Below are 14,133 nucleotides of genomic sequence, written 5' to 3'. Positions count from 1 at the left end.
CTTAGTTAACCTCGGCCTTTAGACTGCTCAAGGGTCACGTCATGTGATCGTTAGATCACCGGGACTAGCCAGAACCAAATTAGAAAGCAGGGTAATTGCAAACCATTTGCACGCCACCAGTAACTGACCGAAATCCTAGAAGCACTCTCTTGTGTCCAATAGTTAACCTTTGTCAGCCTTTCCCAAAATTCCTTTGAGTTTTTTTCGAAACTTTGATTACATTTTGTCTTTTGATTCAGCAAATTGACCTATATTATGAAAATGGTAAACTTGTAAAGAACCAACGGTTCAAATCATCAGATTTATACAAAGGAGTTCATCTAATATCATCTTCTATTAATTTTATGCAAACCTACTTATTTATCCTAGCCTCTACTCGTAATGAAACAAAAGTTAGGGAAAGAGACAAGCTTCATTTTGGTACCAATTGGAACTTGATATCTTGCATACAAGAAAACTTATGGCCATTTAAATTCAAAACAAGTTTGCATGTTAAAAATATCAAATTCCTAAAATCATTAAAAACGTTCTGAAATTTTTATCCTAGCCTTTACTCGTACTGAAATAAAAGTTAGGGAAAGAGACAAGCTTCATTTTGGTATCAACTGGAAGTTGATATCTTGCTTACAAGAAATCTTATGGCCAAATGAACAAAAAACTATTTTACATGTTGAAAATATCAAATTTCTAAAATCATAAAAAACGTTCTCAAATTTTTATCCTAGCCTATAGTCGTAATGAGGTAATAGTTAGGGAAAGAGTCAAGCTCCATTTTGGTACCAACTGGAACTTTATATCTTGCATACAAGAAAACTTATGGCCATTTGAATTCAAAATTAATTCACATATTGAAAATATCAAATTCCTAAAGTCATAAAAAACGTTCTTAAATATTTATCCTAGCCTATACTCGTAATGAGATCTCGTAACGACTCTAAAAATATTAGTTCGAAATTAAAAAAATACACTCCTTTTTTCCTAGAATTATTATTTAAGAATTTATTTTAAGACTTCCGGTATGTTATGTCTTTCTCTAATGTCCGGAGTAATTACATAATTCTACGATATTACATGTTATAAAAGTAAATTGCAATTTTTTTTTTTTGAAAATGAATCCTATTTTTGCCAATAATTGCATAATTAAGTTTATTTTCGTTTCCTCGACTCAGTTTGAATAGTACAGAATAGAGTAGGAGAAAATTCGTTAAAATTGAAGTAACCAATACTATGTAGTTCAATTATTCTAAAAGTAGCGTGAAAACACTTTTAACATATTAGGCAATCAGTGTATTTTTAAAGCAGAATTCCCAATGAATAGTAATGTGTTTAAAAGCTCTCACTTAATAAAACGCTTGACCTGAAAAAACGAAAATTTTTAGAGAGATTTAATTGCTAAAATGGTTTTTTTTCTGAAAAAAAAATGTTTCCACATATGGTTGCCGTTAGTTGATTCATCTAATAGTAAAAAAAATTGCAAAATCGTAAAAAATTTTCATATAAAATCTTTTGCATGAGATACTTTTCATTAAATTATATTCTCAAAGAAATATTTAACTTTCCGATAAATATTCATTAGGTAAATATTTTTCAATCTTTTTTGATTAATTATATTTTTACTTTGCTTTTTATATTTTATTTGATGAACTTTGTGCCAGGCGTTTCATAATGTAATATGTATCGACTTTTGAGTAGTAACAAATTTATATTTAAACGTTAACATCAATTAAAGGATTATTATTTTTAGCGTATCGATAAAATGAACTATTTTCATTGGTTTTATTACTCTTCCAGACGAATGTAATTAAGGAAAATATATTAGTAATGCGAATGAAAGATAATCGATTATGTCACAGGTAATTGTAATTTAATATTCTTAAACTTTTGTGATAATACTATTAAAATAGACGTCCTTTACCAAAATGTGGCCAAAAAAGGATCTTTAGGACTATTCAAAAGTCAAATTCATTTAATACTAACGAAGGCGAATTTATTTTTTAATCAACTTTTACTTTCTTACCGCTTTTATTCCTGTCAATTTTCTAAAGTAGATTCGTGATTTTTGAAGCATTCCTCTCCCTCTCGTGGTCAGGTTAAATAGGATTAAAAATTGATTCGACTTTTAGATTGAGGATTAATACTTTTGTCCTCTCTGGAGAATAGTCAACTTCAAGAGGGTACATTTAGAGATAGGCTATTGTCAAGGAGTAAGAAAAAGGGAGTATTAGAGTATTGAGAATGTGGACAGAAAAGTAGAATCCTTAAGTATAGTTGATAAGAGGACAGCGGAGATTCTCTCTGCAAGAAATGGCAGGGATGAGAGAGAGAGAGGTCGAAGGGAGAAAGAAGAACTACGGAGAGGACAATCGAATCAGCAAAATCAAACGGTGAGTCGTACAGAACGAAGCTCGACCCGTAGTTATATAGCTGGAATTTAAATGTCACAAGTAAGGTTTCAACCCACTCGATAAAATTACTTTAACGAATCTACGACCATTTGCTTTCATTCTACCTCGAACTATTTCAAACTCTATGTTTGATCTAAAAATACATCTGATATTTTAATATTTATATTATTTATACAAAATAGACAAGGACAGGTACCCAATGAAATGGAGAAGCAATTAGTTGATCCTTCTTAAATAATTTTGTAGACAGTTCTCCAGAACGTCCAGGTGCTTCTATTCTATCTATTCTAATTGCACTCTCAATAGGAGAAACAACATCTTGAGAATGTTGTTCAGGGCAGGTGGAATGTCGTCAGAGATGTTGATGGAAGAGGGTATCTAACTATCAGTTGCAGCAATTTTCCGTTTAGCCAGTGACCCCAGTACTCCAAGCGAATGCAGCCCAAACACTGAGACAAGAGTTAAAGTGTTTTAAGGTGAATTTCTGAGCTATGATACTTTTTTATTTTTTCAAAAAGTCCGGAATGCTGTAGACGATAAATTTCAATTTTCCCTTTAGGGATGAATTAATTTTGCTATCGGGTAATAAAGTGAGAATTGAAAATACGAAATTGTATATTGTGACCTGTTTCACTAACGCGAAAATAATGAAGCTTGTAAAACGGAAGCTGATATCGCGAAGGTGATCTCACATGTTAAAGCCATCTATCTTTTCCTATCTAAAGCCATACGCCCTGCCGAGTACACCAGGTTGGTTAGTTTCCCCTTTCGATTTGCTTCTATTCTCCAACAATTCGATATACCCGCTGTAAATAATACCGACTCTTTATCACATCTCTTTTATCTTAATAGGTAAAGTTTTCAGAAAACAATTTACGACTGATAGCAATTAAGACTGAAAAAAATTGACTAAATGTAGAACTTCTTGAAGTGTATTCCTTTTTTTAAATGAAGACTGCACTTCTATATCTCAGTTTCGTGTCAAAGTGTCATTTTCATAAACTATATTTGTCTAACGAAAAAAGTTTCAAGTCAAGTAATGTCCCTAGGTTTTTAAAAAGGTTAAACGGTATTCTCATATTCCTTGTTAAATTAACATTGACGAATTATAAATCTCCACATACAAGTTACATTTAAGAATTTCATTCTGTAAAACTTTCTAAAAAGTAACTAAAAAATACTGAAAGAAACAGTTCATTTCTATACAGTTTATCGGTAAAAATAGCGGTGGTGTTATTTTGGTGAATATTGGAATAATTTTCCAAGCACTTGTATGAGGCTCATCAGAGTCATAAATAAAGTGTACTTTATTCTGCACAATTTCCTCTGGAACTAAGCACTTTAGTGCAAAAAAAAAAAATTGGATCCATAAAAGAACTACAAGTCGATTCTCTGTCGTTCATTGCCGACGATCGCGTGAGCAATGCTCCATGCCCATGCATTTCCTACACAAGTGGCGAAATAGAGTATATACACGAATAAGAGAGTACACGCAAGCAGAGTTGAAAAAACCTCTTCAAGTGTACAGTGAGGCACGCGATATAAAAAGTTCCAGCTGCAAGAACAGTTCAAATAAATTTCTTTCAAAAAAAAAAAAATTCTCCACCAAACCTGACAACTCACCATTTGAATTATTCACAACAAACTATTTATCATTAATATGATAAATTATTTATTTATTAATTATTAGATGTTAAATAATTTTTGTTGTTTAAAATAAGAAAAATTTATTTGTGGTTAAATACTGGGCTAAGTTGTAAGACTACAAAAACACATCTTAATGTTTTAATTAATAGTTAAATCTACTATTAGATATTAAATAATTTTTGTTGTTTAAAATAAGAAAAATGTATTTGTGGTTAAATACTGGGCTAAGTTGGAAGACTACAAAAACACCTCTTACTTAATGTTTCAATTTATAGTTGAATCTACTCAACAGTCAGTGCTGTGTTACAGTTGAACATAAGGGAACGTTATAAAAGCAATTTTTTGATTTATAAACTTTACTATAAAACCATTTAGTTCAGAATTTGAAATCAAAAAGTGTTTTCTAAAAAAGGCTTATTTACAAAATGTAGCAAAATATCGCTTTCAAAGCGAGAGGGAGAGAGAAAGAGAGCCTAGTAATAATAGTATATAACTGTCGGAATTAATATATTCCTCTGGAAACTCGGAATAGTTTCAATGTCCAGTGCTTTGGTACACATTCAATATTACCGCACAAGGTTTTTGATGATCGGTTTACGATCTGATGGACAGAATTCAAGAGCTGGATATGTAAAGTAGTGATATTATCAACATTAGAAAAACCGCAGACTCGATTTTCATGGGTATAATATTTACTCTAAGGAATTATAGTTTTAAAAGTGAAACTCGCCTTTGGACGAATATTATTTGTCCCCAAAGTTGTTCCCCTAAGAAATTTCAATCTCGAAATTCGTCTCCAATACGACAATCATCAAAGTAGATATAAAATATAGAAGAGGTTTTGCGGTTGAATACTGGTCTTTATTGATAGTAAAACTTTAAGGGGATAGGAACAGTAAGCAACACAAAAATTTGGGGAAAAAATATATTGACGGCTAAAAATGGTAACAAAAAATCCTAACCTCTAAAGTAGAACACTATTTCTAGCAGGTAAAACTTATGCTGCAAACAAAAATTAGGAATTCATTTTTGTTTTGTGTTTCTACAACGTAGAAGTAGTACTCTAAAACTCCATTCAATTTTTTTTTTTGCAGACAATTTACTGCCGTAAAAGTATCCTGCAAAGTAAAATAAAATAATACGTGGCGGATGTAAGGGATGTAGAGATCTTCTGTTGGTGTGGAACAATGAGATCACAGGGACAGTAGAGATTTTATCTATCTCGTCTTCGATCGAGTTTAAAGCAATTTCTAGCGGAATCGCCCCAAGCTTTCAGGATATTTCTTTTTCTCTTGAGAAGAAAGTCAAGAGAGCACTCTCTCTCTCTCTCTCTGCCCCAAACTTCGAGACTCGTAAAGAGGTCTTAAGTCTTGATAGATAGAGGAATGAATTGGATCAAGTTTTTGATTTGAATTGACTTCACTCTAACAGCTCATATGGAGCTTGATCAATCACGTTTTAGTGTCCAAAAATTTTACTGCAAGAAACTTCTTTTCCCAGGAGACAAAAGACTCCGCCTCGGACTCAGCATCCTCATTGGATACTTAGGGAAGTCATCAAACTCTGTTGATGGTTCATCCTTTCTTATCTGAAGCAGAATGGACGATATCTGATCATTGGTTATAGACTTCTTCCTCAGTTTCATCTTTACTGTACCTAAATACATAAATATATCTTTAGTATTATTATGGAAACGTACCCTTTCCTATTTCCACTTGGTAATGTGGCAATTGAATTAAAAATAGTTTATCAGATTCCTCTTTTGGGAAACTAGCAGATGAATCAATATATAAAATCTATTTGTGGTTGGATACTGGGCTAAAAAGTTATTAAACTCTAAAATTCTAAGTGAAAGCACTATATTTCAATTAAAATGAATGAACAGTTTTTAGTTGATTTTAACAATGGGAATTATGGGATTACTCTAAAAGTTTATTTGTTTTGTAAATTTTTTGATGTGAGAGAAAAATATTTTTTTATCAGATAATATGTATAAAAGGTGAAATAGGAAGTCAGAGAATTTGCATTGCAGTTAATCTTATCTCGTTTTCATGTTATACACATATGTAAGAGCGTGTATCGATGTGCTAATTGAAATGCAAATTTGGATTCAAACGCAATAGGAAACGCGAGCACGGGTGCCAAGCGAAATACCGACACAATCTATGTGAATCTCAGACCCAATTATACAATTGCATATGTACGTGTAAAGTACTTGAACCGAATTGCCATCTAGTTTGCAGGACATATCGATGACGATAAGTAGTAGTTGTGGAACATTGACTTGACAGAATTCATTCTCCAGGAAATTTGTTGCTCATTCACTTGATAAATTTACATATAAACTGATAAAAAAAAATAGTATACAAAAGAATTGTAACATCTGAATGCAATGAATAATAAATAATTTTCATTCGCATGAAATAATTGAAAAATCGTAAATCGAATTTACAAATGAATTCTTTAACAATGTTATTTTACAAATTCAATTGTACTTGTTATTTAAACTGTGTATTCTTGACCCCTATCATAAAATAATTTTTTTTTCCCGAGCATTCAGCAAACCCATTCAGACGTCACGTGGAACCCATTTTTTTTAAACATAGGACCATTTTTCATTTACTTTTGAGCACTTGTTGGAAAATGAAATTTCCCTCTCGTATTTACACGATTTTTTTTGCGAATTATTGTTCTCTTTCTTGCATATTACCAAGCAGTTTCCGCATCCTTTTGCTCTTTATATTTCCATTCACTGACTTTGCATTTTCACTGTTCAGCAATTTAGAGAATTATTGAATTTTCTTCCCCATCATCAGGAAATAAAAATTTAATCTTCTAAAACTGGACTGGAAGTATTTTTATTTGAATAGAATCTTCAAAACTATGAAGAATAGAGAAGAATGTTGTGGGGCTTCACCTAGTGGAAATAAAGCATTCAAAAATTGATAATCTGTGACCTACTTCCTACAATTAGGAAATTCTAGAAATCTCTAAACATGCGAATTTAATTCAAATTTAATTTAATCTTTATAATTGCTTGTTTGCATTAGAGTAATATTTGTTTTTCATTGAAGAGAAAATAGATTTCCTGAAGAGACTAATGATAAGTAGTACTTTTACTATGTATGTGTCTAATTCAAAATTCAATTTCATCTTCATAGTCGAGCATTTCTACTAACACTTGAACATGAAGATAGTTAGCGAAACAGGATACGATGCTGAGCTGTTTAGCAGTTTTCGTATAATGGACCTCGAGCATTCTGAAACACTACTTTTCTCTATCTCATTTATCAGCACTTCCTTTATTGAGAAAATAGCTCGTCGTATTTTCCAAAAAAACATTGTTTCGCATTTATCGCATAATTTCCTGCACATTTTCAAGTTCCAAAAAAATAATTACAGCCACTGTGTGGAACAATGAGGACAATGAACCATGAAGATATGTTCCAACTTCCTAACAAGAATTCTATCATCCCGTTTGTAAATTTTCAAAAAACCATCAAACTAAATTTTTTTTTGATGAAAAAAGGCAAACTAAAAGTTTTGATAAAAAAGAGGGAAATATGAATAATTGTGGGTTTTTTTTCGGAGAATTGGGAATTTCTGAATAAATTGAACAGTAGGCAAGGCGCGACGGCCGCGAGTGCTTGTTTATTTTGGAAATTAAATTGAATTGCCCCATAACTTGCCGGTCTATTAGCCTTGGGGACGCGGCTAGTTTGCTCGTAAATCTCCGGAGTATCGGAAGGGGCAGCAGGGAGAAGGAGGAGGGAGGGCATTGGTGGTGGTGGTGGTGGTGGTAGTAGTAGCAGCAGCAGCAGTGGTCCTTGCTGAGGGTGGAGGGTTTCGATTCGGTCGACAATGCGTCCGGAAGCTCCCAGGAAATACATGGGCGTGGTACCGAGATAAATGTACTCTAACATTTGCATACTTACCTCTCGGGTTCAAAAGCTTGAAATCCTTCAATCCATCCCTCCCCTTCCTCTTCAGCCAGAAACTATTCCCAACCTGTCATCGACCAACTGCATCATCCTCGCTATCATCAGCTATAGGTCACAGCAATTGACATATGACTTTTGATTAATTTCCCTTTTCTTTCCCTTCGATTAAAAGGGTGTTTTAAGGTGAATTTCTGAGCTATTAAAATTAATTCTTTTTCTAAATATGAGATGAGCCGCTTTTCGATTTGAACGGCGTTAGTTGGCTGGTTAACACTGAACCTAGAAACTAACTTGTTTAATCCAAAAAGGCCAAAGAACAGATAAGTGTTTTCAGGTGAATTTTTGAGCTATTAATTCGTATTTTAAAAATATTTCTTGAACTAGAGAACTAGAGAAATTCTTAATAAATAATAATTTTGGGATTTATAAAAATTATTGAAGAAAAAAACTCTTCTAAAGCTTTTAAGTGGTTTTTACCATTCCCCTCTAGGAATATAAAGATTCGTCCACTTTCTTCCTTACTGAAAAAGAAAAATTAGATGAAAGTTGTGTTAACTTTTCTTTGAAAAGAAAATATTTTCTTTCCAAAGTCCGAATTTGGCTACTTTTCAAAAAAATTTCCAACTTCAACGCGGTGAAAGAAGTGTGAAAAAAAACTCTTTATTTTCTTTATATTATTTTTCTTGTCGAATGTGACTTTTACGTTGGGGAATTTTTATTTATTCTTTGGAAATTAGATTATTTTGTCAAAAAAGAGATGTTATAAACTTAGAAGTGTCTCTCCTTGTTCTCAACAACAACAACAGCGGAAAAAAACAAGAAGAAAACAGGACAAAAAAAAATTCCGGAAAGCTTCGGATTAAAATGATTTACTGCTAAAGAACAAGGGTGCAACTGAATTGTGTGTGAGTTTATAAAAATTTATAGATTTGTGTGTTGGAGAATGGAATGGAAGCTAAACGCGACAAACTGGAGAACCGGATGTACCTAAAGACAAATGTGCAGGACTAGTCAGTACCAGAAATTCCAGTGGGACGAACACCTTTCAGGAACGAGTCGACGGATTTATCGTTCTGTTTCTCTGGAACATTATTATTGAATGAGCCTTCAATGAATTTCGCAGCTTTTCTGCAATGTACATTTCCAACGCAGTTTTTGAAATTTAATGTGGAAATTAACGAAAATCTAGTAAATTTTCTTTTAAAAATAATTTTTTTAATTCCTTTTTCTTTTTAGTTATGAAATTATATGAATTACTTTTAATTATGAACTACTTTCAATTACAGGCTTTGCACTCAACTACTAAAACCTAGTATTTACAACTTTTTTTTAAAAATGTACTATTATTTAATTAAATTTATAATTAAATTCTTCGCTGAAATTCCATTTTTTTGAAATATTTACTATTTTAATAAAATTTCTCAAAGGAATTAATTTCATGAATAATAAAATTTTGAGTGGAATTCAATTACTTAAAATAAAATTTACAAGAAAATTGTATTAAAATTGGCTTAAAATAATTGAATTTATGGAATAAATTTTATTATTAATGAAAATAATTTAATTAATTAATTTCTTAATTCAAAAAAATTCAAATATTTCAAAAAAATTTTATTAACATTCTTCGCAAGTATTTAATTGCTTTTACAAATAACGAAATTCTTTGCTGAAATTTAATTATTTTTAATATCTACAATTGAATATTAATAAATATTAATAAATTTATAGTAAATAAATATTAAGAAATAATTAATAAATATTTAAAAATATTAATAAATTTTAATAAATTTTAATTCCAAAGAATTCAATTATATAAAATAATTTTAATAAAATTAAAAATTAATCTCAGTAAAAATTTTAAATAATATTTAAATATTAAAAGCGTTATACATAGAATGAACTTTTAGAAATAATTAAATTTCTAAGATTTAAAATTTAATCTTTGAAAATTTAATTTGTTTTGTAAAACTAAAAATATTCAAATATTTATTTTAAATAACTGTTATATTAATTTATTTTTTTTCTCAAAAAAAATTATTAAAGCTTTAAATAATTTTATTTAAAAATTTTTAAAAAATGAATTTTGAAAGAATTGCTATTGGTAATTTTTGGAAATAGTTAAATTTCACAAAAGTTTTTACACTCTTAAATTATTTAAAATTTTAATTCCTGTGGAAAAATAAATAGGTATTTAAATATTTAATTTTTAAAAAATATTCTACTTTTGAAGGTAATTCAATTGAGAAATTCTGAAAAAATTAGTCTTTTAATTAATTTTAATTAAAATTTGTTGAATATAGTTAAATTCTCGATAAAATTTTAAATATAGTTATTTTAATTTTTTATTAATAGGGAACTTTTGTCGCAAATTAAATTAAAAGGATTTTGTCGGAATTTGTACATATTTTAAAGAATTTTATTATTTTACCTTTAAAAATTATTTTTCAAAATCGTAATTTTTAAAGAATTGTAACTAAAATTTTGAAAAATTATTGAATTTCATAGAGAAAATTTATAATTGAAATTTAGTAATTTTAAAATAAAAAAAGATAATATTTTTATGGAAATAAGAAAAATACAGAATCAAAATTTCTTAATTTTTGTAAATCGACAAAAATGAGAATTTTTAGTTTTTAAATTTAATTCTTCGATTCTTTTTCAAATTTTTTCCGTCTTGAAGCTACTTTTTGATAGTTTTTTTTTTAATTTTTAATAATCTGCAACGTTCTTTGATATAAAAAATTGATTTTAAAAATTAATTATAAAGTGCGAAGTCTGTGCAATTAAAAAATGATTTCAATTACAAATTGATTTCACATTCTAAATTTTAAAAAAAAATTTCAAAATTGAAAAAAACTAATAAAAAAATGACAATAAAATTTGACCTTGTAAGCAATGAGATTGTAAAAGAAAAATGATGTAACGTTTTTATAAAAATACGTCTTAAGGTAAAAACAGATTTTTTTGTTTTAACATTGATTGAAAAGAACATTATAATCGTATCTTATGTAAAGAATATGAAAACTTAATTGCCATGCGTCATCATTTTAAAAGTTTGTAATTACAATCTAATAAAGAGAGACAGAGAAAAATATATCAAGTTCGTGACAACTTACAAAATTCTCAAGTTTATTTTCACATAAGTCAATTCTTTACACATTTAATTTTTTAAAAAATATTTTCTTTCATAAATTCGTTCTTACATTTTACGCTTTTTTACGTTTCTTTTTTACATTTTAAGCTGTCTTACGTTTCTTTTTACGTTTTTACAATTGTTTTAGAAATTAAGATAAAAAATTTACACTATTCATTTTTAAAAAAATTTTTCTGTCATAAAATCATTTTTACATTCTACGCTTTTTTACATTTCTTACAGAAATCAAGTTCAAAAAATTAAAAAACTTTAAATTAACATTATTTTTCTTCTGAATCACATTTTCATTTTTATCGTCAGTCTGCGATATTTTCATTTTTTTTTTATTTACAAAAACTTTTTCTAACTTAGAATTTGCTCCATACAACCATTATTTTTCATATCAATAAACATTTCCAATAAAATATCACGAAATTTATCCCCACCAATGTCACTGAAATAGGGTATATTTTTTTCAGCATCATTAAAATCAATCTTCTCTACTTTCAAACCGTGCATAATTGGCAAATAAAATGCAGCGATCATAAAACCAAAAAGTGCATATTTTTTATAGTCGTTTAGAAAATTTTCTTTTGCAAATTCACTGGAGGGGGAAAAATTAATTTTCTTAAAATATCCAATTATTGAATTATAATAAACATCGAAGACTTGATGAAATTTTGTTCTAATATCATTGGGTGACATAGACAAATAAATAAATGTCGAAAGATCAATAGCCGGTGAAGCGTACGATAACATTGCGAAATCAATTAACATTGCCTTGCAACCAAATTCAGTTTTTTTGAAAAAAACATTATCTATCGTAAAATCCCCATGACATAATGTTGCTAATTTAATATTTTTCCCATCCATTGCAACTTGCATACAATTTTCGAATGAATTTTGAAAAAATTTCTCCGCCTTATCACAGAAATGTTGATCATAATTTCTCTCGCGAAGACACTTTATTATTCTTGGCATTAAATTATTGATTAATGTGGGAAATATATTTTTCTCACGATATTCGTATCTTGATTCTTGAATGCCATTCACTATTTCATGGAATTTCGATGGTGAATTTGATTTTAGAACATAACCCTTGGCGTGAAATTCACCAATTTCTTGCATTGCTGCTAAAATATATTCCATATTAACATTCACTTTTTGTGGACACTTGTGATAGTTGAGCTTGTTGATATTTTCGACGACAACAACTTTATTTGATAATGTCTTTTCGTTTGTATAAAAACACTGAGGATAATCACAACTATTTTTCATGTAATTTTCGTAGAATAAAATTTCATTGTGAAAAAGTTTATCAATTTGACAATATTCCCTTATTGCTTCATCTTGATTTGGTCGTTTTATCACTAGACTTAAAGTTTGCACATTGTTATTATTTTTTAATTCAAGATCGAGAAATATCACATCCGAAATGAATAATCGTTCGAAATTAACAACTTTGTATTGTGAGACACTTGTTTCTTGATTTAACGATAATTTTAATTTTGGTATTAAATAATCGTCTAACCATAATTTTGTCTCTTGCAAAGATTCATTTCCGTTAATTTCTTCTTTTTCGCCATTATTCACTGTTTCGTTAGACATTGTTAGTTGTTTTTTGGATTTAAAATGAAAATGAAAATGAAAATTTTTAATTTCAAATTCACACTGTAATTTTTGATTTTTGAGTTTTTAGTGTTTCATTGGGGAACAAGAAATAATGACTAAAACTTTTAAGCTAGACACTAGAATGGTGACTAGACGGAAGGTATGACTTCACTTGCATGCAGAGTGTGTTATTATTATCCGGATTCTGGATGGTCACTGTGAATGAGTTTGTCATTAGGTTTAATACTCTGGTGGGAGCAATCGCACAAGTGGGGATTCAATGTTTCTTTATTGCTTATATACAAGGTCGTACATAGAGTTTCGATTTAAGATAAGAAAAAAAATTTTTTAAACGAAATTTTTCAATTTTTTTCCCTCTAAATATACAATAAATAAATAAAAATAAAGTAAATTTAATTCAATCGTAAAGTTTTATAAGATTTTGTCTATTCTTCTATTTTTATTTATTATCGCATTAATAAAGAAATTCAACATTAAATTCAGCATTAAATTCAACATTAAAATAATCTACAATTATTTTAATAAAATTTCTAAAAAGAATTCAATTATTTTAATTAAATTTCTAAAAAGAATTCAATTATTTTTAAAACATTATCATTCTCAATTTTTATAAGGAAATAATTTACATCATTTCTACTTCTTAATTGACAATTGCTTTAATAAAATTTAAAAAAAAATTTAAAAAAAAATTAAATTAAAAGTTTTTTAAAAAATAAAACAAATGTTGTTTAATAATTTCTTTTTTAAATAATGAAATTATTTTGACGAATTTTAATAAAATCTTTAAGAATAATTACATTTTTTATAGGAATTCGATTAAAATTGTACTAAAAATAATTAAAATTCTGCGATTATGAAAATAATTGAATTTCTGAAACAAATTTATTACTAATAAAAATAATTGAATTCATTAAAAAAATTTATAATTTATAAAAATAATTCAATGTTTGCGTACAATTTTATTAAAACTTTTTTTTTAATAATTGGATTCTTTTGGAAATTTATTAAAATATTAGATATTGAAAATCATTGAAATGAGGAAAATTTTTGAAAATAATTGAATTTCAAAAAATTTCTTTCAAGTTTTGAAAAGAATCGTGTTTATTAATAATTGAGATTAAACATTCATTTATTGAATTTTATTAAAATTTTTGAAAATTCTTTTGAAAAATTTTATAACGAATTAAGAAAAAAATTGAATTATTTCGTAAAATTTTTTTGATAATATAATTGAATTTTTGTAAAAAATTTTATTATTCATAAATATAATTGAATTGTTTCAAAGGGTTTATTAAAATTTCAGAAAATAATTGAATTTTTTTCGAAAAATATTATAAAAATTTTTTAAAAATGTAATTTTTTTATGAAATGTTAT

General features: G+C 28.2%; 2 protein-coding genes across 7 annotated transcripts in view; one reads left to right on the top strand and one right to left on the bottom strand.

The window, feature by feature from the left end:
- Positions 1 to 14,133, top strand: part of LOC122506435 (lachesin-like) — a 333,080-nt gene that overhangs the window by 189,487 nt on the left and 129,460 nt on the right. The window lies entirely within an intron of this gene.
- LOC122506430 lies at positions 11,095 to 12,989 on the bottom strand. Its single transcript, XM_043618595.1, has one exon. The coding sequence runs from the start codon at positions 12,732 to 12,734 to the stop codon at positions 11,490 to 11,492; it is 1,245 nt and encodes a 414-aa protein (XP_043474530.1). The 5' UTR covers positions 12,735 to 12,989; the 3' UTR covers positions 11,095 to 11,489.

This window comes from Leptopilina heterotoma, unplaced genomic scaffold, assembly GCF_015476425.1.
Source record: "Leptopilina heterotoma isolate Lh14 unplaced genomic scaffold, ASM1547642v1 Lhet_42, whole genome shotgun sequence".
NCBI lineage: Eukaryota > Metazoa > Arthropoda > Insecta > Hymenoptera > Figitidae > Leptopilina > Leptopilina heterotoma.
The sequence above is the reverse complement of the archived record's forward strand: the minus strand, read 5'-3'. Positions and strand labels throughout refer to the sequence as shown.

What these genes read in the sequence shown, in the direction of transcription:
- LOC122506430 (XM_043618595.1), bottom strand. Translation starts at nt 12,734, where the DNA reads ATGTCTAACGAAACAGTGAATAATGGCGAAAAAGAAGAAATTAACGGA.